The 27,211-nt window shown below is 42.0% G+C and overlaps 1 protein-coding gene across 2 annotated transcripts in view; it reads right to left on the bottom strand.

Moving 5' to 3' along the window:
• FLT1 (fms related receptor tyrosine kinase 1) overlaps positions 1–27,211 on the bottom strand; it is a 177,076-nt gene that overhangs the window by 73,785 nt on the left and 76,080 nt on the right. For both annotated transcript variants that reach the window (XM_059144865.1, XM_059144866.1), the window contains exons 11-13: positions 19,264–19,378; positions 9,508–9,616; positions 2,617–2,925 (exon numbers count right to left, since the gene is read on the bottom strand). In XM_059144865.1, coding sequence (XP_059000848.1) covers positions 2,617–2,925; positions 9,508–9,616; positions 19,264–19,378 — 533 coding nt within the window. The remainder of the gene's footprint in view (positions 1–2,616; positions 2,926–9,507; positions 9,617–19,263; positions 19,379–27,211) is intronic.

The raw sequence follows: 27,211 nt of genomic DNA, 5'->3' as shown, positions 1-27,211 counted from the left end.
CTGCAGAATAAACATAGGACTCTCAATTAAATACAAAGTTCATATAAACATGTCTGAAACACACAGTATTATATTTTTCCTTGTACCCATTTCTGGAAGAAAAAAAAAAAAGCTCTCCTACGTGAACTCTCTCATTTTTGACTGGTTTCTCAATGACCGATCAACCAAGAAATCATTGTATCAATTCCCCTTTATACTTTATAACCTGTTTTGACATTTTAGGTAAGAAAAGGACATTGAACCCTTATTATTAATATTAACCCCAAGTTATTTGATGGGAAAAGGTAGCTACTTTCCCAAACTTAACAAAGTGGAGCTGATCCCTTCAAATGGAGAAAATAAAAATTAACAGAATATTTCTGCGGGTTATCAATAGCCAAAGATAGCTCCCTACCGGGTTCTTCTTTCAGCTTTTAGTGTTATGGCCCCAAGGATCTGCCAGGTCTCCTAAATACAGAGTTTCTCTTCTTCACTTGGACTGGGAGCTGAGGAACCAGCCTCATGCCCTCTACTCCAATTCTGTAATTCTCTATATTAGGCTCTTCTTCCTCTCTTTTTTTCCCCACGATCCTCTCCTTCCTCCAAACTCCCCAGGAATGACCCAAACAAAACAGAACCCACCCAAAAGATTTTTCTTTTTTGAAACTCTCTGGAGAGATGAATTACACAGCAAACAATTACTCTGTGGAATTCTTAAAATCATCTCTTGGAAGTCCTTAAAATCCTCCCCTGGGAATACTAACACCCTTCCCCTCCCTGCAAAATTGCAGGCGCGGTTTTAAGGGGGAAGGCAGCGATAGCTTCTGCGTGTCTGCATCACCGTCTTTGCAGAAGCAACCCCTCAACCATCCCATTTGCTATTTTGGCTTTAGTGAAAATGGAGTCCCCACGATCTGTGGCACCAAGGCATTGTTTCCTGAAGGAACACGCTGGCTTAGAATGAACAAAGACGCCAGGCAAAAGAGCCATAGGTAACATTTCCAGATACAATTGATTATTCTTTCCTCTGGGCTGACAACTTCCAGGTTACTAATTGTTTTCAGAGCATTGGGGGCGCCATAAAACTGGCATTCCGGGGAAACGCTATTGTTTACTCTTTCACACTTGACAAAAGCAATTCCCACGTGAAAGACAAGTTTAGCCGTGGGACAGCGGCTGGGGACAGCGGCTGTTACCTAGAGGAGGAAACAGTCTGGTGAGTTCCCAAGCCTGAGAAGTTGTCATATTGTCACCTTCTATCGGGCTGCCCGGCCACGGTGTTCTCAGCCGTGGCTATTTCGGTCACTGTGGCTTGTTTTCCAATAGTTCAGTCAAGGTACATATAATGATCAATCATAAATGAAAACAACAGAACAATGCATAGTAAATTGGTGAAAAAGTCACTTTCCCCTCAAACACAAGCTCGGGAGAGGAGATTTCCATCTCTCCTGATTGGAAAATGAGGTGGGTTTTTCAAAGGTTCTGAATTCTGCTTCTGTGGTTTTGCCATTTCTTAATTCCCATAAAAATCCCATTAAGAAAGTGGATTTCTTTTTAAAATGGCCAAATCCTAGATTCACATTTAGAAGAATGCATTCAACCACAGGTCACAAGAGCCTTGATTTCCTTGATGACCTGATTGTGGTATGTATGTCTTTGAATGCCATCAATTAAATAGGAGAGGGTTTTTTAAAAGAACAACCAGGGGACATATCTAAGTAAGATAAAGGCATGATGTCCATTTTTGGGGATGCGGTCAGTAGCTAGATAGTCCACTCAGAGGCGGTGAGGGGGGAGCCTGCCTTGGCTAGTCGGCTGGCTACCCAGAGTGCACAGAGCCAGGATGTGACCTTGACCCAGGTGGGCATTCTGAATTCATACTGTGCTAAAGCTTTAATTACCACTGGATTACACCGACATCTTGCACTCCTGGGGCCCATTTTAGAAGCTCCAGTCTAAGATTAATGCGCTTAATGTAAAAAAACAACAACAAAAAAAGCATTTTCAAATAAATAAGCATTATCACTTGCTTCCAGGTGCTATTTACAAATTGAGAGCGGATGAAATAGTACAAAATAAAACCAGGCAGAGGTCCGGTAAGAGTCTCAAATTCAACTGTACTTGTTCTGAGCTGGCAAATTAACTTATTCATGTCCATCTTTGGCAGAAACCAGCATTGGTTTAAATTATTCAGTTTGCGTAGCTTCAAAACTTAAAAACACAGAGAGGTTGGCATCAAAGTGGGAGGAAAGGATCAGTCCCAAGTTGTTGTCTATCAGGCAGGAGAAGACAGCAAAGAGCAGAACAACAGAGAATGCACTGCAGGGATCCTCCAAATCCAAAGGCGCACCAAGTCGGCCCCAGAGAGCAGAGCCCTCAGCCCAGAGGTGGGGAGCCCAGAGCTGGGACCTCGGGAGCTCATTATCACTCCTATCATCTCCAAATTCATTTTGGGAGGAGCATCTCCTCTGAGCCGGAAAGTTAGCAACAGTGACAATAAATCAAGATGATATGAGACAACTGTTACTTTTTAATGAGTCCTTTAATGTTTTACATTATTTTGTGTGGTACAATCATTCCTTGTGCTTTTAAATTTGGAGATCCGAGAGAAAACAGCCTTTTTGTTGCAGTGCTCACCTCTAATTGTAACTTCTTTCTTCTGAAGAATTTCTTCCCCTGTGTATATGTTCCTGGCTCTGCAGGCATAGGTGCCTGAATCTTCCAGGGAAACGTTCTTGATGGTGACATTGAGAGTGATGGAGTTCTCTTTCGTGATGGCCATTTTCTGCTTGCTGATGCTGTGGTGCATTGTTCGGTTTTTAACTGTCCGCAGCAAGATCCAAGTAATGTCTCTATATAAGAACTTGTTAACTGTGCAAGACAGTTTCAGGTCCTCTCCTTCTGTAGGCATTTTTTCCAAGTTAACATGAAATCCGTTTGGCACGTCTATAAAATAAGAACAGAGAACTTCAGTTCATAGAAAAATCAGTGTCTCCTCTGGAGATTGTCACAGATCTTAAGAACCGCTCTGACACACATTCTCTCAGTATCGGCATTAAAAGGGTGAATACTTCTCTTTTCATGTTGGGGGAACCGATCAAACCCAGGTAGGAACCAACGAAGTCCGTTCTGCCAGAAGCAAGGCAGCAGGTACTAAGCAGGCTGGTTATTAGGAGGGCACATTTTTCCCTGGTTGCCCCCAGTGCCTTTTCAGAGCACAATTTGTTTTACATCTTGGGGTGACAGCAACATTCCCCATTCCTGTAATACATCTAGAACTTCTACTGGTGGGTGAGCGGGTGAAATAGGGAAGTCCTAAGAGAGCGATCTGTACTAAAAACCAAGGGTGGTGTTATGGTCAGACTTATCCAAAATACGCTGTGACCAGGAGAGAAGGGGAAGTCCCAAGCACACGGCAGGAGACTTCAGTCCTGTCAGTCCCTACCACTTTAATCCTAAATTTCTCCAGTGAAAACAAACAAACAAAAAACCTGGTGTCCCTAGTTTCCAAGCACTGGACAGACAGTATCCCTGCCTGCTACTGTGCCATCACCTTGCCTGCTCTTGGTGGGCATAGTGGGTAGAAACGAGCCACAGTACTTGCTTAGGTCCCCCTCACGGAGATCATTCTACTCAGATGTCAAAGAACAATAGGCAGCCAACGAATCTGAAAGAGTTGCCTGATTTCAGAAGTGGAGGTGATGGGGGAGGGAGGGAACAATTTTTTTAAAAAATCACTTTTCCTCTCAAAAACAGTAAAGGTTTTCAGAAAGTGAATATACCATTAAAAGCCATTTGTAGGGACCCCCGGGTGGTTCTGTCGGTTAAGCATCTGCCTTCGGCTCAGGTCATGATCTCAGGGTCCTGGAATCGAGTCCCACATTGGGCTCCCTGCTCAGCGGGGAGCCTACTTCTCCCTCTGCCTCCCACTCTCTCTACTTGGGCTCTTTCTCTCTCTGACAAATAAACAAAGTCTTAAAAAAAAAAAAAAAGCCATTTGTCTCTTGTCAATCCCCAGCTAACCTTCATCACCATCTCCAGCAACACCTCATGAGCTCTTCTCCTCAGCTTTCTTACTCTGGACTTGTCACTTAGCTTTTGTACTCAGAGTTCCCTAGTCTCATTTTGGACCATTTCCCCAGAGGATTAAAAAAAAAAAAAAAAAATTGGTTGCTGGCCCTGAACTGACCTGCTCCCAAAACCCTCCCATTGCTTGTTACTTAGTGGCGTATCTGTATTTGAGCAAAGAATTTGGGCCAACATTTTACAAAGTACTTTGAAGATGAAAAGCGCTATGTTCTGCTATTATTATTATTATCCGTTGCACACAAAGCTATAAAGAAACCTTTAAACCTTAAGGGGACAATAGTCCAAAATTAGATATCATATCAACTCTTTCCTAAATCCGACTTTGCTTGTTTTTCTGATTTTTCTGGGCTTTGGCTTTATTATAAAGTGTCACGTCTGAAGAAATGCCAAAGTATTCATTTGAAACCTGGGAGCAGGGGGTAGCAGCGGCTTATGAAGCTGTGAGTGGCTGGAGAGAGAGGGGACCAGCAGAGGTTTTCCTGCTTTTAAAATGAATATCTAAGAATGTGCCAGAAGATGCAGAAGCCGCTGATAGTCATTTTTAACATAACAATAAGGTGTCAGAAATAGCCCCTCTAATTCAGCATCTTTTTATATTTGGGACCTTTTCCAAGCCTGCAGAGTAAAACCTCAGCCGTCAACTTTTACACAGATACCCGAAGAATTGTGCACTGACTGCGGTCAAATCATTTCTTCAAAGACCATCCACAAGCTTTCCATTTGTTTTGAGGTCCCGTCCTGGTAATTAGAACCCAAGCGAGCCCAAGTAACACCATTGAGATCATGTAGAGTTTCTATTTACTTTAGTGATTTGAAACTTCCTGTGGAAATAGCTCACAGGTTTCCTGATGGAAGATTTTGTTTATCTTTGCCAAGCACCACCAGGAATCTCAAAATAAAATGCATTTAGTGACACTGGGAAACCAGGGAGATAAGGCAGTGCTGTTCCTGTTTCACCGTCGGTAATTGCTAACACACCCATGGTCATGTGGAGGGCTAGCGAACAGCACACACACACACACACACATAGGAAAAGAAAAGAACCAACTGGATTTTGAGGTCTGCTTCTCATATGGGGGACACTGTCAGTGAAGTTGACTTGGTTCGTGTTCCTGGACGGCCTCTTAGAGATGCTTGTCCATTTCTCAGGATAATCCCTTTGGCCTTCTCTTTGGAGCCATAGAAGATGATAAATAAAATGTCCTAACACTAGTTAATGAATCCAGAGGGAGTTTTCCTTCTAATTCATGTGGATTTTTTTTTTTTTTTTTTTAAACAGCCTGAGTACAAAAACAGACCCAAAGAATTGCCTTCTAACAAAGTGAAAGTAAGAAATCTTCCCACACTTAAGTGTCTGGGCAGATTTAACACAATCCTCACTGGCGCCTACCAACTCTCATCCTCTTAACGCGTAGACATTCACAGCATCTTCTGGGGTATCGTGGAGAAGAATCCTCTTTGCTTAGAAGAGACATTCAACTTAGGGTTGGGGGGAGGAGTAATCTACTTACACAGGTGCATATACTGTGGGGGCATATTGGCTTGGTTAGATCAAACCATGTGAATTAAGTTCATGAAACAGACAAGCATAGAAATCAACAGGCTGAGAGGGGGCTCATTTGTCAGGTGGTAATAAAGAAGGCTTTCCTTCTACGGAAGAACAGAAATAACATTCTCTAAAGAGGTGAGTATTACTAGAAAGTTTTGCTTGTTTTAAGTAGATACTGTTTACAAGGGAATACCAAAGTTGAGAATAGAAGCAGTGGAGAATTCTTAAGGCCACCGCTAACTCCGTTACATCAGTTTGGAAGGCAACCTATGTGAGCTGTTGTTGTATTTTAAGGAAGGGGCAACATGCATGACATGAAGATCAATAAGGATCCAAATCTAGATCTTTTGATTTAGAACAGTTGAATCTTAGATCTCTCAAAGCAGTCCTTGCACGAGGTCAAGCATAAACACTGAGTGAATGTACATTCACTTTGCAGAAAACACACACGTAAGGAGCAACATCCCTAAGACTATCTAGTTTTATCTCCAGTGAGAATAAATCTCATGACAACAATTTAAGTGAGAAAAAGGCAGTCATTCATTAAAAAGGTAATACATGTAAGCAAATTAATGTATGATTAACAAAAACTTGACCTTTTCAGGAGTGGCAGAAAAGAATTCAGAGCAATTACATTCTGTTTCAGTGTAAGGTTAAAGCTCTTGAATATCTAGAGGAAAAGCATTGTAAGCCTCGATTAGGCATGTTTGAATTGAATTCTCATAGCTCCTTTCTATGGACAAGTCTTGATATCTAGGAACGGTTTCAACCATCCCATGGTTATACATTGTACAGTGTGGTAGGAGGGCATCCCTGTCTGAACAGGTGATCAGCTTTGTCAGTAATACCGCCGCACACAGACAGACACGTAGCAAATGCAAAGCTCAGTGGGAGTAGGCTAGGTATTGGTGTTGCAATTAAGGCTGGGCATCAATTCATCTTTCTTGAGGACTCTGAATAATAAGGAAATGAGCACAGCATCCCCCTCTACTCTTGGTACCTCCACTTCCAGTACTCCCTTCAGAGCAGCAAGCAGACCCATCTAAAGGCTCTATTCTAGCTATCTCCCTCCTCACAGCATAGAGTCTGTGGGGTCAAGAAAGCATGCCACCCCCACTTCCATATCTTGCTTGAGATGCCTGGGATGCCACAATTCCCTGTAAAGGTGATCCTCAGTCTGTTTCTAGACTGTCAAAGACCTCTTCCCATGTGGTCCATATACACGATGGAGTATGAGGCCTCCATCAGAAAGGACGGATACCCAACTTTTGTAGCAACATGGACGGGCCTGGAAGAGATGATGCTGAGTGAAAGGAGTCAAGCAGAGAGTTAATTATCATATGGTTTCACTTATTTGTGGAGCATAACAAATAGCACGGAGGACAAGGGGAGATGGAAAGGAGAAGGGAGTTGGGGGAAATGGGAAGGGGAGGTGAACCATGAGAGACTATGGACTCTGAAAAAACAATCTGAGGGTTCTGAAAGGGCGCGGGGTGGGAGGTCGGGGTACCAGGTGGTGGGTATTAGAGAGGGCACGGATTGCATGGAGCACTGGGTGTGGTACAAAACCAATGAATACTGTTATGCTGAAAATAAATTAAAAAAAAAAAAAAAAGACCTCTTCCCTAGGTTTGTCCTCCTGAGGTCGGATCACCCATCCATGTGCACACTTCTAGATCTCGGGGAAGACTATCAGTCAGAGGTGTGGGCAGCACTTGGATATGTGGGCTGTGGAGACCATACACCCAGGTGGAGTAGTGGGACAGAGCCAGGAGTCAAAGGAGAAGATGGTGGCAGGGGTGGGGTGGGGTGTTCCTTCTGTACCTCCAGACATTGTCACTTTCTGTTGTGGAGCTATGAGTAGTCCCCAAATTCTAAATTTGCACCTCACCTCAGGTCATCATGGAGGTGTTTTTGCCCATGAGAAGCTAAAACATCACAGCTTGTTTGCTTCATTTAGAATTTGTGAGGTGGTTGGATGTAGAGCTTGTGGGCCTCCAACGATACTCCTGCCTTGGCTCTGAAAATGTCAAGGCAAGCCTGTCCTCTTCTTTTGACCTCTTCCAATTTTATGCACTCCTCCCCCAGGACCACCTCAGCCCTTCCTTCTCAGAGACTTGGAGCTCCGCTCTATACATACTCTCCACTGGCCACGTATGGCTACTGAGCACTTAAGATGGGGCTAGTGTGACTAAAGAACTGAATTTTATTTGATGAATTTTATTTCAATTAATTTAAAATTTAAAAACAGATGCAGGGTAATACTTTAAAAACCCTGACTGCGTGGTGAAATGATATTTTGGAAATACTGGGTTAAATAAAATTAATTTTTATTTTTTTAAATACAGTTTTTGCTAAAAATTTTTATATCATATTTGTGGCTTTTATTTCCATTGGACAGCATTGGCTTAGTGTTGGTAAATTCATCTGCCACATTACTTCTGCATATGCCTTTTGATATTAGGGTACAGATAACACTACTTTTTCATGTTAAAACTGTCTTCCTATAAAGACAGGGCATCAATGGTAATCCGTTCAAGGGCTCAGTGCAGAGATGAACTGTTCTAACTTCACAGTTAGTGCTCATTAAATTTGTAGAAACTTGCTGAATGTTCAGAACGGGAATCTTCTGAACATGTCTTTTATATTTGCAATCATACATATAGTGACTACGAATTTGGATAGGAACTTGCTTGCAACCAAATAAAAAGGACTGTCCAAGCCTTTGTTCCTAATTAGTCTAAATCACCCGAGATGGGTTAGAGAACCAGTATGTGTGAAATTGCTCTCGAAATCCTCCCCTAAATAAAGGACTTTTCCTACTTGGAAGGGATGCAGAGATGATCTCCCTTCCGCTCCTCGGATGTAAGAGGACAGGGGCTGACTTGGTCTCGGGTGACTCTGCCATGTCCCTTTGCACATCTCCAAACCCCTTTTCCTCATTTGCAAAGTGAGGGGGCTGTCGTGTTGAATAGCCTCTCCAGTCTCTTCCAGCTCTGACATTCCATGAGAATCTACTTCAGGAGATCTCCCACGACGCAGCTTCTCTGAGGATTGGCTAACTTGCCGGAAGGCTCCCTGCGATCTGACAACCCCTATGTCTCATACAATCAGACCTACCTATTTCTTTCTGGAGAATTCTAGGCAACTGCTGCAGCCTGCCCCATGCAGTGCGAAGTTTCCAGAAAGCTGGCAAACTGCCCGGGTTTCCTCAGAAAATTGGGGGAGTGCGGAGCCAGGCAATTGTTTTTATACTTTGAGCTACTTACTTCCTTCCTGTACCCGCAGAGGGACCTAGGGAGTGCCATTTGTGTACCTTGGAAGTTTTAAGATTTGCAGAGACCATCATATTTCAGGCTAAAAAAAAAAAAATGGGTAAATGATACCCAAAAACCCAGCACATTAATTACTGTCAACAAACTCCGCTTCAGATTTCTATAGGAGAGCCTCATTCCTCAAAAGTAGAAATGACTTAAGTTGTGAGACAATTAGCTTCTCAGCTTCAAGACCAAAAACATATCACCACAGGTTTGGTGTCCTTAATTGTTACCGAACAACTGCTACGTCCCAGACCCTGTGCCAGGTACTGAAAGGAGCTCAAAAATGAACATGATAAGAGCCTAAATTCACGATCCAGCCTGGGAGGGGGACGTACACACCTAGCTCTCAACGGGACCTCAGAGAAAGAACTCGTTCGGAGATCCGGTAATACTGTAGAATACTATTCTGGAGAGCAAGGATGAAGGTGCTCAAAGTTTAACAATTTTGTGGGATTAAAAAAAAAAAAAAAAAAAAAATCCCTCCGGCCCTAAGCGCACTCAGGACAAACAGAACTGAAAGGACAGCGAGGTCACCAGGCTCTCTTGGGGAGTACAGGGTATGCGGCTTACCTGTGACATAAAAGCTTATGTTTCTTTCCACAGCCCCTACTTTATTGGAAGCCATGCAACTGTAGATTCCAGAAATTCTAGAGTCAGCCACAACCAAGGTGCTAGCCGTCTGTAAAAGAAAAGGAAACTTTAGCTGGAGCGAAGAGCTCCTGGAACACCCCGAAGAGTCTTCTAAAGGTCGGAGTGATTCAGCTGTTCCATTCATTTAACAAGGGGAGTGCTGCACGCATGGAGGTTACCAGAAGGCGCTCCCTTTGCCGAGCCCCAGCAAGAATGGAAAAATAACAGGAAAGCAGGTCCTCAGGAGACCGGGGGCTATGACATCCGACGCGTATGAGGGTTTCAGGCTTATTTATCTCGTGCTGCTGGCGTAACAATTACAGACCTGAAGCTGAGATGCGGGACTGCACGTCCTGCTCTGTGAGGTGGTCGGTTCCACGTCAATGAGAGGAACAGGTGAGGCTGAGGCCTTCCCTTTTGTTTGGATGACCTGAGATCAGGGATGCCACTGGGTAACAGGTTTCTTTGCTGTTTGCTTCTGTAATGGGTGTGTTAAGCGAGTAAGGACAGAAGAGAAAGGTTGGCCGGACCATTTCTTTTATGTACTCAAAGAATAGGGCACGGCAGTTCCTAAGGTGCTGAAGCTCTGGAAAGCTCTCTAAGGCTGTCCTGTGTGTTTGTGAATGACTTCATCTCTCAGTCTGCCAATTCCCAATGTAGAAAACAGAGACACAGGATTTTCGTGCTGCTATTTGACACATGAGCCCTTGAAGAAACACTAGTGGTCACATTTGTGAGCTGGAAAACACTTTCTAAACTGGGATATCTCATACAAATCTGTATGGTGTGAAGACTCGCTCTGCTGTCTTCTTGTAAAGATAAAAATCAGTAAAATGAAACAGGTTGCTGTGAGTTTTAAAACTTAGTCCAGCCTTGCAAAAGTGCAATGCATCCTTTCTATGAAACGAATGAAAAGGGGAGTTATGTTTCTCTTATTTTGTAAAGTGTACCCCATTACTTATAAACTATTGCCGCTCATCTCCTAGAACACAAGTAACTGGTCATTGGCTTTGAACTTAGAGAGGCTTGCTGATGCTTCTAGACCAACAGGGAGTCCTAACTGAAGCCGAATTCGATCAAGTGCCTTACAGGCTAACAAAATATATAGGTGGAAATGTGACAGTCGGTTTCCCAAGGGGATGAACCTGGATTCTACAAAGGGTCCCAGCATTTTTCTGAGTTGTAAAGTAATGGGCTAATTAAGCTCTTTACTTATGTTCTCATATCCCAGCCAGTAAATGATTTATCTTTAATCTGCAGATCAAGAACACTGAAAAATATAATCCTCACTTTTTCAGCCAACAAGCTTATTTCTTCAAATTCTCTGTAATTTTCACTACGGTATCATGCACATTACATGATTATTTCCTCTTGTGTTTCTTGGATCTGTTTAATTGCATCTTCTCATTTGTCCTGAGTTATTGAAATTACCGGAAATGAAATGTCTGCAGTATGTGACAAGTTTCATTCAACTTAGCAGACATTTATTGAGCATATATCAAGGCACTGAGCAGAGGTTGTAGGGGAAACAGAGATGATGAGTGTGACACAATCCCTATTCTTAACCTTGAATAGTCCTTGGAGGACTATTTTAAGCTGACAGAGACTTTCCCGCTTAAAGATCAAATACGTATTATTCTCTCTTTTGCAGAGAAAAACACACGTGGAGGCAAATGACCAATAGAGGAGATCATAGAAGACCTCGGGGCTCTCTTTCCCTATGTTAATTAATCATTTTTATGAGAGGTGGGAAATACAAGGAAATGCTAGCCAGAATAATTTCTTTCAATTATTGCACCTACCGCTTAAGAGCCGTGGTAGTAGTTAGAAGAGAAGCTTGTAGGGAACCATGTGAAAGGAAGTGTTAGCTTGTCACCACTGGGACAATTCAGACCATCAAGTCAGACTCTGACTTCTTTATTTGGTCTCTGCAAGTTTGAGTTCACATGCTTGGAAGTGGTATGCAACAAGCTCAGACCCAAGGCACACCCATGAAGGCCCCCAGCTCAAGCACTGCTTTTCTTATGACATCAGCTCGCCCATGTTTATCCTCAGGGGTCTCAACAGAGTTTTATCTACATTCTTCGTTTTGTTGCTCAGTAAATAAGGAGAAACGCATTTCTGTTTCTCCGGAGGATTTTGACATGAGGGACAGCTACTGCCTGAATCTGAAAGTTGCATCTGCATTTCTTTCTTTTTTGTTTTTAAAGATTTTATTTATTTATTTGACAGAGGGAGAGAGTGAGAGAGCACACACAGGGAGAGTGGAAGAGAGAGAAGCAGGCTCCTAGGGAGCCTGATGTGGGACTTGATCCCAGGACCCTGAGATCATGACCTGTGCTGAATGAAGGCAGCCGCTAAACCCTCTGAGCCACCCAAGAGTCTGGCATCTGCATTTCTGTTAAAACTGCTTTGATTTCACTGGACTCAAAGCAAGTAAGCACCAGCGCTGGGCTCCATGGAAAGGGAAAGTCAATTCAGAAATGAACAACTGCCACAACTAAGAATTCTGCAGGAGACCTGGGATGATTCCAACAGCTGGGAGAGTTCAGCACTTTTGTATAATCGGAGAATGAAATTGACATACCTAGACCTGAAAGGGGTCCAGGTCACAGGTGAGCCATGGAGAGACGAATACATTTAAATCTCTCTTATTTTGCTTGAATGGCCCCTTCCCAAACCAAGAGCTTACCCAGAGGCAAGCCTTCTCCAAAACTCACCTCTCCCAAGTTTCTACTAAAATTGTACGAGAAAATGACAGTGATCAGAGTTTACATTATTTCTTTGTTTCTGGGTGCCTTTAGGTAGCCCTTGCTATGCTATGCACCAGACAGCGTGTGAGGCGTTATCTAACCTGTTGCTGGGCAGGTTAATTATGTGACTGTAGGCAAAAGCGTCATTAAGCTGGGACTTTACTTCCTTCCTATAGCCCTGTGAGGTACCTATATTACCCTTGATCTCTACATGAGACTGCTTCTTGCTTTAAAACTCTTCAGATTGGATAGCACACATCTATTGGTAGAGTTCCATCTACTCTTCTCATTGAATTCTTTCTTAAGAATCATCCTGAAATTGGCAGAGACGGGTCACATAAGCTAAAATGCTAGTATGTACAGAAATACTAGTTTCTTTCTAATTTACTTCACATAAGCCATAAGCTATTTTTCAACTGATACATTGTTATAAGTTTTGAGAATATGATGGACGAATGAAAAAGTCATAATTAAAGAAGGAAATTTAAAAGAGGAAATTAATATCTATGATCTTCGCTAAATATTTCTAGAGCTCTTCTTTTTCCAGAGCATATGTTTTAAACTTAGAAACTAAAACATATTTTCATGAAAAACAAAAGACATCTATTTGATAGTTGAAGTATAAACACTATAGGGTCAGAGAAAGGAGCTCAAGTGTGAGTTGTAGGTGAATGTGGTTTTTCAGGACAGGAGAAAACTTCTCGTAGGACAGCAAGGCTGAACACTGAAGTCTGCTGAGTAAAATGGACAAATCCATTCCTCAGAGCTCGTAACCAAATACTGTCGTTTCAAAGGGTGAAAAAATGAAAACAGCCTACAGATGGAACACCAAATATTAACTTCATACTTTAAAAGAGGAAGTGCCAAGAATTTGAGTCGTTACGTGTGTTTGAAATTATAATCATTTAGAAGGTGTACCAAAAGAAATTCTCCAAGATTTCTTTTGGTACAGGCTGCTTGTCTTCGTTCTAGAAGTTTTCATTTGCCCTAGTTGTTTTTTAGCTCTGAACCTACACTTCGGGGGTGCCTGGACTTGCCCTGCCAGGACCCCAGGGATTTAGATATTAGAAATAGACCCTGAGGGACGCCTGGGTGGCTCAGTTGGTTAAGCAGCTGCCTTCGGCTCAGGTCATGATCCCAGCGTCCTGGGATTGAGTCCCACATCGGGCTCCTTGCCCTGCAGGGAGCCTGTCTCTCCCTCTGACTCTGCCTGCCACTCTGCCTGTGCGCTCGCTCTCTCTCTCTCTCTCTCTCTGACAAATAAATAAATAAAATCTTAAAAAAAAAAAAAAAAAAAAGAAATAGACCCTGAATGTCATTCTCCGGGTTCTTTAGTATGATCCAGGGATGCTGATGAAATCTGTTGTCAGGTACTGTAAGTTGGGAAGTTATTCATACCCCTTCCTTCCTTCCCTTTCCCTAAGCATTAGTAACTTCCTACCACAATGTGGTTTCAACCTCGCGGATCAGAATGGAGGGGATGATGTGTAATTCAGCCTAATTTCCAGAACGAGTCTTAAAAGGTCTAAATATGGACCCGTGATTTTAATCTTGGGATGTTTCTAATATCATTTCCTTTCAAGTGTGTCAGGGAGACATAAAAGTAGATCTATAAAGGTCATGGAAGAAACTAAAATTAACCTCGGGTGGCACATTTTTGAACCAAGTGATGGGAAAATAGAACGTGAGAATTTGAAAAAATTGAGGAGTGCGGGAAATGAGACACAAGATGTAATTCTGTCATTAGATTTAAGGCCTCTGTCATGGATTGGTCTTGTATGTTAACACTCCTCAAGGGAACATCAGAATGATTTCAATGGAAACGCTGCTAAAGCATTAAAATTGTCACAATTCTCCCGCCTCACAGAATGAATGCTGTAATATGTATTTCCTGAGTGTTTTTTCTAACCCAGGGTTCCTTCTACTTCCTACTCCATAGCTACAAACCCAATAGTCTGGCAACGCCATTAAAGAATACTAAAACTCCACATTTGCTATTAGCAACTCCAATTGATGACTCATTTTTTACAAATCGAGGCCAAAACTTGCCAATGAGGAAACTAAATTTTATTGTCCTCTGCTCCCTTCTATGAGTTAAACCAAAAACAACAAAACCAAAAAAAAAAAAAAAAAAAAAAAAGGAAATTCCTAGAATCTAATGGGGGGCTCCAGTGGGATCTCTATTCCCCTGATCTGTGGGGGCGTCACTGTGCAGACTAACAATGTGACTGTAGCTAAAACAGTCATTAGGGTCTAAGCTGGGACTTTAATATACTTCCTAAAGTTAGACAGAAAAGAAAAGCAGTTTAATTGTAAAAGCATGGAGCACCTGGGTGGCTCAGTGGGTTAAGCCTCTGCCTTCTGCTCAGGTCATGATCTCAGGGTCCTGGGATCGAGCCCTGCATCAGGCTCTCTGCTCGGTGGGAAGCCTGCTTCCCACTGGCTCTCTCCGTCTGCCTCTCTGCCTACTTGTGATCTCTCACTCTTGTCAAATAAATAAATAAACTCTTTTAAAAAAATTGTAACTGTAAAGGCATGACCACTGTTAATAATTCTGCAACAGCCAAACTCCCATCTGTCATCTTCATAGATTTTTCCCTATGTACACAGATAAATTAATAGATGTCCAAATTGTAGAAGTAGTAAATGCTTCTAAATTTAGGCTTTGAAATGAATAAGGGGAATCTATTACCGCTCTAGCTTCGAAGAGGCTATGTCACATATACATGATATATACAGAGATCAACTTTGTTGAGAAACAGTATTAAAAGCTTTTCAATGCAGAGAGTTATCAAACAAAGTCCTTTTTTTTTTTTTTTAAGATTTAATTAATTAATTAATTTGACAGAGAGATCATAAATAGGCAGAGAGAGGAGGAAGCAGGCTCCCGCTGAGCAAAGAGCCTGATGTGAGGCCTTAAACCACTGAGCCACCCAGGCACCCCAAACAAATAGTCTTCATTGCATTTGATCATAATCAGTCTGGGAACTGCATTAGGGCGTAGATGACAATCATGCTTACAAGAATGGGCAAATGAGGGAGGTCAAGGATTATGAGCGCCATCATTTGGAGGAAGGACAGGTTCAGAGAGAGGGACTCATCTGCAGGTGGTTTCACAAGACAGAAATGGCAGAGCTGGACCCCAGGGCTCCTGGCTGCAGGCCGACATACGTGCCCGCTACGTCTAGAGGTCTCTGTTTAAAACCTTTGCATAACTACAAAATTACAAGACAATAAACTTGTTTCAAGCCGTGTGAAAAAAAAATCAAGGAAGTTCCTTATCTCACTCGGGCTGTGTGACTTCACTCCCTCTGTGCTTTCCAGGTAATTCTGTACGGAGTCAGGTTGCTACTTTCTGTTTCAGGCTAATCCGAAAACTCCCCTGCCTTTTTCATTTTCCACTTTCTTTTCTATTGTAATTTCTGGGGCTAGGAAGCCAGAATGGAATCTAAACTTACCATTGGAATTAGGTTCATAAATTCTTTTTTAATATACAGCAATTAACAGTACATCTCCCTGGGGGCACCTGGGTGGCTCAGTGGGTTAAGCCGCTGCCTTCAGCTCAGGTCATGATCTCAGGGTCCTGGGATCGAGCCCCGCATCAGACTCTCTGCTCAGCAGGGAGCCTGCTTCCTCCTCTCTCTCTGCCTGCCTCTCTGCCTTCTTGTGATCTCTCTCTCTGTCAAATAAGTAAATAAAATCTTTAAACAAACAAACAAACAAACAAAAAACAGTACATCTCCCTGATGTGGTCAGGAGAAGGTAAAACAAACTGAGACATTTAGTGGCATCTTGACGTTTTCTAGTGTTCTGTGACAACTAACTTGCCTTCTACTGCGAGGCATTTCCTTTCTTGGAAAAACATGTACTGTCACTCAAATTAAACTCTCAGGTTCATAGAATTTTCTCTATCCTAAGGATTTCGTTGAACTGCTCTCGCCAGTGGTTACCCAACATGCAAACTACTGTTCATTTGTATTAGAGAACAAGAGCTGTAAAATACTGCGGTAGTCAGAAAACCTTTTCATAAATCCATGACAAGCGATTGTTTATATTTTCAGGCAAATCATTACCACTTTAATCTCTGCTCCTAGTTGGTAGAGCCGTGGCTTTGAGACTAGGAAGACTTTGCTTTGAGTTTTTCGTCTGCCACATTTAGGCTGTGAGGCTTTGAATTCCTCTCATCACCCCTGATTTTCTTATCTTTAAAAAGTAGATAGCCACTCTGGCTGGCCAGAATGATGTTGATATGAGCATATGTCAAAAAGTTTTACAGAACGAGGAATTCAGATGTTATCTGTCATTATTGTTCAATCCGACATGGGGGGTGGGGGGAATGATGCCATCCACTTTGTTGTCTCCAAATGCAAAAAATACAGCTGAATACACAGATAATATGAGTATAACCACACTCCAGTAGATAGCACCCATACTAACAAGCCGAGCCACTCAGAGTCAACATATGCACATATAAACAGACATTTTGGCAAGGGGTTGAAAGGCTTTTACTTTTTAAAGCAGCACTACCCCTGTGCCTGATAATAGGAGATTTTAAAGTGTATTTCCCCCAAATTCAACCAAAGAAAAGTCTGAGGTCCACGAGATATGTCCAGTTCACAAGGCATCAGCTATTAGCTAAGGCTCAGTGGAGGTCAGGGAAACAGAGAACGCATGGCAGGCAAGAGGGGCGCCAAAGGCCACCCATTGTAAAAAAAAAGTGGGTTCCCAAAGTTCAGGGTCCCCCAGCTGCTGTGCAAATACAATACCTGCACAGTTTCTACCCAGACACTCGGAGGCAAGGGGCCCAGGGCTAACATGAAGTCTGAGAGATTTGCTATGAGTAATAAAGTCCTTGTATCTGACCAGTAAGTAGCAGGTCTTCAACTACCAAGCTTACAATTGGGACAGGGCTAGCTGTTAGCCTGAAAGCAGGGTATAATCTCAGAGCTTCGCAGTTCTTGGCACCTTTTTCTAGAAGCTAAGTTGAATCTTCCAAAATTGGTCAAAGGGTACAAAGATTCAGATGAATAAGTCCTAGAGATCCACTGTTCAGCATAGTACTTGTAGTGAAGAATGCTGTATTATATACCTTTGCTATGTGTTATCATGGATTCATTCACATTCCTACATTCAGTGGGAGGACATTTTTGGAGGTGATAGATAAGTCTGTAGCATTGACTGTGTCAATGGTTTCATGAGTGTATATTTATTTCCAAAGTCATTATTAAACTGTACACATTAAATTTGTACAGCTCTTTGTATGTCAATCATATCTCAATAAAAATTATTTAACACTGAAAGGAATACTAGCAAAGAGGCTTGCTTGACCCCATTAGGTCAGAGAACCTTTTTTTCCCTCTGATTAGAAGTCTCTTCTTTTTGAATTGAGGTGTAATTGACATATAACATTGTGTTAGTTTCAAATGTAGAGACAGCATAAATGATTCAGTATTTGTACATATTACAATACAGTTACCACAATAAGTGCATTTAACATCTGTCATCACACATAGTAAAGCAAATTTTTTTCCTATGATGAGAACTATTAAGATCTATTTTCTTAGCAAACTTTCATATATGTCATTCAGTAATATTAACTATATTCATCATGTTGTACAATAATCCCCAGGACTTAGTTATTTTATAACTGAAACTTTGTACTTTCCGACCCCCTTCACTTATTTTTCACAACCCTTACACCCCCTGCCTCTGGCAACCACAAATCTGTGCTCTGTAACCTATAAGCTTGGGGGTTTGTTTCTTTTAGATACCACATATAAGTGAGATCGTATGGTATTTGTCTTTCTTTCACTTAACATAATGCCCTTAAAGTCCATCCATGTCACAAATGGCAAGATTTCATTCTTTCTTGTGACTGAGTCATATTACATTGTGTGTCTATATACCATACATTCTCCATTCATTCATTCATTCAATGGGCACTTAAGTTGCTTCCATAACTTGGCAATTATAAATAGTGCTGCTATGAACATAAAGGTGCAGATAATTTTGAGTTCGTATTTTTCTTTTCTTTGGATATATACTCAGAAGGAGAATTGCTGGGTTCTAGGGTAGTTCTACTTTTAGTTTTTTGAGGAACCTCTCAAAACCTCCATGTTTTTCATAACAGTTGTATAAATTTACAACCCACCAACAGTGCACAAAGTTTCCCTCCACACCCTCGCCCGTACTTATGACTTCTTGTCTTTTTGACAATGGCCATTCCAACAGGTGTCAGGCAAGATCTCATTGTGCTTTTGATTTGTATTCCTTAGGTCACAGAAACCTGATACACTGTATGGGTTTTGCCTACTTGACTTAGGCTTTGCCCTTGCAAAGACAGAGGGAAAACAAGCTATTTTGTGAGATGGAAAACATTCCAGTTTAACCCTAAGTCTTATACTAGCTTTTGCTTATCGACACCCTACTTTAAGTATATCAGAGATTCTCAGTCCTGGGTTCATGCTAGAAAGTTCCCTCCCCAGGAACTTTCATGAACCCCAAGCTCTACTCCAGAGATTCAAGCATCATAATAATTGGTGGAGTATCCTGATATTCAGCCAGGGCTGAATCCATTAGGACCTAGTACTCAAGCCTTGGGAACTGGTGGGCCATTGGAAAAGACCACAAAGACAACCTCTCAGATCTCGTCTTTTCTCCCTAATTTTTGTTTGAGCATTTCAATTACTTCTGGTTCTAGTGAACCCAGAACTGGAAGCAAAGTGTGTGTTTTTAAAATAAATATCCCAGGGGGACCTGGGTGGCTCCGTCGGCGAAGCATCTCTCTTAGTCGGCTAAGCTCAGGTCATGATCTTGGGGTTCTCGGATCGAGTCTGCTTCTCTCTCTCCCTTCCTCTCCCCCTATTCATGCTCTCGCTCACAAATAAATAAAATCTTGAAAAAATAGAATAAATATGCCGGACTTTATTTTTGCAGACAATACCTTATTCTTTCCTTCTATTACTGCCGTCCGCTGAGTGATGCTCTCGATCCTGTTTCCTAGGTTGCTGTCAGGATCCAGGATTAGAGACTCTTCATTATTGGAGCAAAAGTCATACCTTTAAAAAAAAAATTATCATGATGTTATTATTTATCATGATGTTATCATTATTGGAGCAAAAGTCATACCTTTTTAAAAAAATAATTTATCATGATGTTGCTTAAAAATAATTTATTATGATAAAATAATTTATCATGATGGTCCACGGTGACAGGTGAAATAAGTCACTGGTAAGTCCTGAGATAACAAAGATAGCAAGACATGCTTTCCTGTATTCCTTAGGTTTTTCCCTGCAGAGTCATCTCCACAACTTAGAAATAGAAAATATATTTTGCTTGCTCTGAAAGCAGCCCACACCAGTGTATCTCCATATATCCTTCCTGTTCTAAAGGTTAAATACTAAGTAAAAATTAGGAAATTTAATATCTAGATTTTAATTAGTTCCTAGTGGAGGAAACAGGCAAACACGAGGTGGGGGATGTTATGTTAATGAATGGAAATCTCGAGGAAATAGTAGCATTTCACATCTATAAAAAGTTGGCTTTTAATCAGAATATTCCATTATACAGCTAATTTTTTCCAGGGCTAATCAAGTGTATATGGAAACACAGAGCATGAAGCAGTTACTACATTCTGTCTGTTTCTTTCCAAGTTTTGGGATATCATGAGAAGCCCTTTAACTGCTCAGACCTTAAGTGTTTAACTGTAAAATGATCTTTTCTGTTTCTAAAAGTCCATTAGATCTCTTATTATATAAAACCAGCTGGTAGAATACATTTTAAAGAGAGAAGTTGGCATGTTCTCTCAAATACCCATTCTTTTCAGCAAGCTTCTGTTTTCGTATGGTTTATGACTCAAATTTTGGTGGAAATAGTTATTAATCTCAACACCTACAAAGTTGCTCCCAGACCAAACTCTGAATGTTCTGGTTTTTAGTGGAATCCTTTTTGCTCCCAAAGCTCCAGCAACTGTACTGAACTTTTTTAAAGCCCAGGCGTGCTTGTCTGACACTCAGGGCCATTCATAGTCCATTTCCTCCGTAGAATTTGTGGTGAGCAGAGAGCCTTCTGGGCTCTCATGAGTATTTGTCATGGTAAGATTATGGGAATTTTCAAACCAAGAGGGATTTCACAGCCCAATTTCCAGAGAGAGCAAGCAGTTGATCCTAGGCAGCCAATGGCTATCATGATTTGCATAAGATGATAGCAATAGAATAAATAAAGTAAGTCGAGGAAGCAAATCTCAGATGTCATGTCACCCTTACATACGTCAGCACATATCTCTAAAAGAATGCACATTTTCCAAGATGACAACAATGCCATTATGACACCTCATTGTACCCGCTCCATATATCAGATTTCCCCAAATGTTGGCAAAATGTCTCCCTTTTACAGTTAGATTATAAAATTTAAACTAAGAAAAAATAATAAGGACTGGCTATTCCTTAAGGAATTTATGCAATTTCTATAGATATTCTTTCCAGTCATCAGGTAAAATAAGTGAACGTCTAAACTGTTATTGATTAGTAGAGGAAAATGAACCCGAGAGAAATTATATTGTCTCCTTCACTTGAAACATTGTAATGTTATTGCAATCCTAAGTCATTCTGCTGTTTTTCGTTGTCTGCTCTCTGGACTGTTCCATCCATGCCTTGAACCTCCGTTTGACCTCCCATCCTTCACACACGCTCAGGACACATATGAATATATCAGCTCACATATGCCTTACATGTAGATGGGGTTTATTACTCATGTGCACACCTGTATGGGACACATGTGTGTGTACTTGGCCTTGTGCTGTCAAACAGCCGAGGTTCTCTCGTATCTGGAAAAGATGCTTTTAATTGTGTTCTTCCCCCCCGCCACAGAAGTGAAAAAGATAAACGGATGCCTCAGAGATCTTAATTGCATATGCTTGGTCTGCAGGAAAGGCAAAGAAATATGTTGGAGTACAATGAGTCTAGGCATTTTCTGAGGGAAGTGCAGTCCGCTGCCCAAGTTCATGAGGGGCTGTCTGCCTCTGATCCCCATCCCCCCGCCCCGAGGGGCGGCCGCTCGTGGCAAAAGCCCTAGTATGGAAGCTATACGGTAGCCTTAAGGCAAGGTCCTCCCAGTGCAAAGGACAGTCTGTGGCCATTTTCTAATTTGGGGACTGTTTTTTGTTTTTTGTGTTTTTTTTTCTTTTCCCTCTTTGTAATTGGAACCATAAAAATAGAATGTCATTTAGGAGCATGACTATATAACAGCACTTGAAAAGAGATTTAGGGGGAGGGGAATTTGCCTAAGCCTTAAGAATACATCAAGCTCTTAAGGAAGTAGATTGTGCCATGTTTGAAGATGCAAAGATAATCACTGTGCTGGGAACCGTCTTGAGGGGGGAGGAAGCCGAACAACAAGAGGAAAGCAGCGTTCACTCCTGATTTCGCACAGGAAGCCCACAGCACCTCCTGCCAAAGGGAGATAAGAAAGCTCCCAGGCACTATTCTGGACAAGGCCACCGTTATCAGCTTTAGCTCCACTCGGTCCTCTCCATGCTCCAAGCCTCTGTCCCTTGCCTAATGAGCTTTCAGACTCCTACCTCTATTTGCATACAGCGCGACAAATACAATAGCAAGGCGGTATTTATAACCATTGAGATGCAAAAAATTTCCGGGGTTAGGGTGTACTCCATGTCATCTTGTCAATTGCCCTGGAGTTGAAACAAATTAGTTTTGGACTAGAATTGATAATAAACACGTTAAAACAAAACAGCCAATTGTATATCCAACACTGAGACCCTACATGTGATGTGTCAGTTAAACCCCAGGTAGGGAGCTGTCTGTGGGACTCTGGTCTAAGCAGCCAGGCTGCTGCTTTCCACACGTAATGGGAAAATGCCACCCTCCATAGACGGACAACGCTTTGGGTTGATTTTTCCTGTAGTCATGATGGATTTGCCCTATTCCCTTCACAATCATAAATATTTGTCTCCTCTGTGAGGAAAGACAGATAATGGCAGCCTGGGGCCACAGACAGAGGCAGAGCCAACACTGAGGTCAAAGCTACCATCTTGACTGGGGTCCTCACAGACAAGCTAACCAGCCATGGGCTAGAATAATTGTAATCTACACCATGCAATATTATACTCTCCTATAATGGTATTTCCTACATGCTAAGCACCAGAATAAGTGATTTAAATTCTCTATCTCACTAATCCACATAACCATCTAAAAAGTAGGTACTATTACCCCCCCTCCCTTTAAGGAACAGGGAAATTAAAGATTAGAGAGGTTGAGTAAATTACCCAAGGTTAAACAGCTAGTAAATGGCAGAGGCAGAATTTGTCACCAGTTCTGGCTCATTCCAGAATCTGTGCATTAACCCTTACCCTACATGCAACATAATATCCATGTACTATCATCACATACGAGAGATTATTACTATTCAGTGCTTCTTTGCATATAGGAGAAAAAGGTTTCTCAAACAGTCACTACACCAATTCTATTATTGCACTGGGGAGTTAATGCCTTTGTTTTGTTTTGTTTTGTTTTTAGCCCTTTCTGTAATAAAACTTCCTTCCAAAATATGGCAAGCAACTCTCCTCACACACCAAAATGTATTAAGCACTCAAAGTGCATGCTGCACAATTACCATTTAAATTAGAGCTTCCTTTTGCATCCTAATCTCTGAACCTGGTTCCCACTCACCTTCATAAATCCTTTGGCTCCCTTTTACAGGAAATGAGGAGCACAGTGCACCCAAAGGTAATCTTTTGTGTTCCCTGTGCTTTTACTTAGTGCTGGCTTTGAACAATTCTGATTTTCAGACTATGTTCAGTCCTCCTGCCTTCCTCTCCCCTCCCCCTACCTCAAATGCAGAGCTCACACTTTCTTTTCTTTAGAGGGTGGGTGGTTGCTTCTGGTGGAATCAGAAGGAAGCTTCCAGCTGGGTGAGCTTCAGCCGTTGATGGTTAGTCTGTGTATTCTTTGAAGCTGCATTCTAGAAAGGTTCAACACTTCACTGAGCCTTTCTGGAAACTGACCATCTGTTTAGTGCCTGTTAGGATACCCACATTTCCTCGAGATATCCAGTAAGACTTCTCATTTTTTTAAATGATTTCTAGAAAATACTAGATGGTCTACTCCATAGGCTGAATCTCAGGATAAAGAGTTTTTTTTTTTCTTTTTTCTGGCTCGCCTTTCATCCTGTAATAAATAAATTATATTAAACTGATCTTTCTTTCAATATTTCTGTTCTGCTAAAGCCTGACTCTTGGTTGGCTTAAAGGAAACTGGCTGTTTCTGAGCTACTAGTAATGTGCCAGGTCTGGGCTGGAGTGGGGAGGGGAGGGGCCATACACATTTAATTCTCACAGTCCAACTAATTCTCACTGTCCCCTTTCAGTGAAGCAGGCATTATAATGCCCATTTCAAAAATTATTTTACAGTAAAGGAAACCAAGACTCAGAAAAAAACAAATACCTTGCTCAAACTCACAGAGAAAGCAGGAGACCTGGGATCAGAACCCAGATACACTCCACTCTTTCTACCACACCAGAACTCAACCCATCACACAGGATGAATTCTGTTCCCAAGGAACTGTCCCAAACCTTTATCGTCATGCTTCACAGAGTGAGTCTGGTTCAGAGTCACAGGTTAGAGGAAATCTCTGGGAGTCTTCTGAATCAAACTGGTACAAAATCAGACACCAAGAGAAAGTGAAAAATTAGCTTTCAAGAGGAGAAGCGGCGCCTAGTCCTTTGGTGGAGGGGAAAAAGGAGGGGCATATTTTATAATACATTTTTGACATAAATTCTGGTTTGTTTGGATCATCAGGATGTCTTGATGCTAACACTATAGGAACCCTTGGAATTTTATCATTTTAAAAAATCTTGCAATGAAATAACAAATCCAACTTCTATCACAATCTTTGTCTTTCCCTGTAACTTCCTTGCATCTGCACGAGCCCTGGATGTGTTCTGGGATGAAGCTCGCCTGTTTTATTATGAACCCCAATACACTGATAGCAGGCAGCAGACTTCAAAGAGGACCTCTGGGGTGGGGGTCGCTGGTGGTGGGCCGCAGTGAGCCAAGCACCCAATACCCAAGAGCCACCTACTTGAGACTGAGCCATGCCTGGGAATGAAGGTCTATATCGATTTACAATGAAAGCACATTTACCTGGAAAAGAGGCTCTCGAAATCTCTACAAAGTCTCACGACAGAGACTAACCTCCCCCTCCTTTTTTTTCTATTTTGGATGATGAAATCTGAGCACTTCTGGTGGGGACTCTGCTTATCTGTTTAATGGGATTTGACAGCACGTGCTAACTCTGATTAGAATCTGTTTGTACAGAATATTGAATCATTTCAAGTTAGAAAACAAAGAGGGAGAGCCATAATAAAAAGCAAATCAAGGCTGTAAAATGTCTTTTAAAAAACTAGAAAGGAAAAAAAAAAAAAAAAAAAAGGGGCCACCTGGCAGCCTGCCAGAGGGCACGGCGGGGCTGGTTCCCCATGATGGTGCGCCATCGTGTAGAAGGGCCTGATGGAAACTTTCCCCTGCTACCACGGGTGTTGTGTCAAAACAGTAGTGACAGTGGGCCTGAGCCATCAGATTAATAGAATCTGCAAACACTCTCTGTTCCCCTCCTCTCACGTTCTCTCAAAACAAATAAAACCATATAGGGGAGGGGACGCTGGCAGAAAAAGGTGTGGAGTTGGAAGGAGTGTTTAGACAGAATGGTTCCTGCTCCTTCTGCCTCAGGAAAAGGCCTGGGCCTTCGGGTTGGTCACAGGGTCACAAGGAGGGGATCCTGGATGAGTGACTCTCTTGTGCACGGAGAGACCTTGTGACGCCTTAGAGCCCATAATGAAAACTACTTCTTGTCTGAATGGAGAGCGGGGAGTGGAGAAGGCTTTTCGGGGATTGAAGGCTCTGGGTCAGCTCCTTGGACAATGGTGGAGGTGATCCAGCGCCCTGGCCACCTCTGTTTCGATAAGAGCTTTTCCGTGAGTGTCTTGGCCTGTGCTGCTTCCTGCCCTCCAGGGTCTCGTGGTCCATTCACACTCAGAACAAGGCCTGTCTTCCCAGCCTCTGCTTTCCTTCCTCCGCTCTCCCAAGCTACCCAGGACTCTGCCCCTGTGCCCTGTACAGAATCTGAGCCAAGGGCCAAGGCATCCTTGCAACCCTGTCACCGGGGTGACTGAGAATGGATACTTACTTGGCCACACCCAGATGTGGGTCTTCACACCAACACCTATTTTGTTCATTCATTTTTCCTCTAAGTGAAAGATTAATCAGCTGAGGAAGGGTGATTTGATAAACTAGAATTCTTCAGGGAAATCTCAAGAGGAGCTGCAAGTAATATCCTGAAACCCATTCAAGGAGTCTTGGGGTGTTAACTCTAGATATCTCAAGCTATGGCTACATTTTGTTGTCATGGAAAGGAAGAGAACATATTCCTGTCAAGGCTGAAATGTGCAGCGAGCCTTCAGGGGGAGTGGGTGGGTGATCACAGTTTGGCATTAAGAACACAGACCTAGCCTAACCTGTGTTCAAATAATAGTTTTACAACTTCACAGTTCTGTAAGCCTGGACAAGCAAAAGCCCAACTGTGAGAGTCATAGTCACAGAAAATTGCTCAGAGGACTTACAGTCTTTTCAATCCTTTGAGTAGTTCTGAAATAGAGCTTTGGTTAAAGATTTATTTATTTGAGAGAGGGAGCACGTATGTGCACACAAGCGGGGGAGGAACGGAGGGACGGGCTCTCAGGTTGACTCTGTGCTAAGTGTGGAGCCCACTGCCAGGCTCCACCTCACAACCCTGAGATCACGACCTGAGCCAAAATCAAGAATTGGACGCTTAACTCACTGAACCACCCAAGCACCCTGGATCATTTCACTTTTAGTAAATTCGGCTTTGGTGTTAGGCCACTGATCAACTCTAAGGGATGTGATGATTTCCTGTCCTGTGACACTTGCTATAGTGGAAATGTGGTTCAGGAATTTGTGTATAGGATATGCTATATCCCAAGGATTATGACAGGAGATATAATTTTTCTTGGATTTTAGTTCCCTGAAATCTTGATTTGTTTTTATCTGATGTGCCCCTTTCAGCTCGCAAATGTCTATTTCATGTGTCTCTCTCGACAACTAGAAAGTAAAAACATATGGGCCATACCTCTGTACTAGCCTTACCACATTTTCTCCTTTCATTCAGATTTGCTGAATTATTTATTGTACTCTTTGTGAACTGCCTCAAATTCTTTGGGAAATGAATGTGTTCTTAACATTGCCAACTCGGAAGAAGTAACCCCATGTTCCCATGTCTTACTAGTTATTATAATAGGAATTAAAAGACAAACAGAAGGGAAATAATTTATGGAAGAGTCTTTTCCTGTCAATAATGGTGAACAACACTAAATGAGTTAATTTACGTAATGTGCTTAGCACAGTGCCCAACATACTGTAGACGGATTGATAATGTAAGTTGTCATTTTATTATCTCACTAGATAGAGAGCTATCTAAGAGCAGGGCCTGTGACGTGTACCCAAATGTTTATAGCAGCAATGGCACAATAGCCAAACTATGGAAAGAACCTAGATGTCCATCAACAGATGAATGGATAAAGATGTGGTATATATATATGTATGTATGTATGTGTGTGTGTGTACACACACACACACACACACACACACACACACACACACTATGGAATGCTATGCAGCCATCAAAAACCCCATGAAATGTTGCCATTTGCAACAACATGGATGGAACTGGATGGTGTTATGCTAAGTGAAATAAGTCAATCAGAGAAAGACAATTATCATATGATCTCTCTGATATGCGGAATTTGAGATGCAGGGTCAGGGGTCGATGGGGGTAGGGAGGCAATAAAATGAAACAAGATG

The sequence above is a fragment of the Mustela lutreola genome, chromosome 13, assembly GCF_030435805.1.
Source record: "Mustela lutreola isolate mMusLut2 chromosome 13, mMusLut2.pri, whole genome shotgun sequence".
NCBI lineage: Eukaryota > Metazoa > Chordata > Mammalia > Carnivora > Mustelidae > Mustela > Mustela lutreola.
The sequence above is the reverse complement of the archived record's forward strand: the minus strand, read 5'-3'. Positions and strand labels throughout refer to the sequence as shown.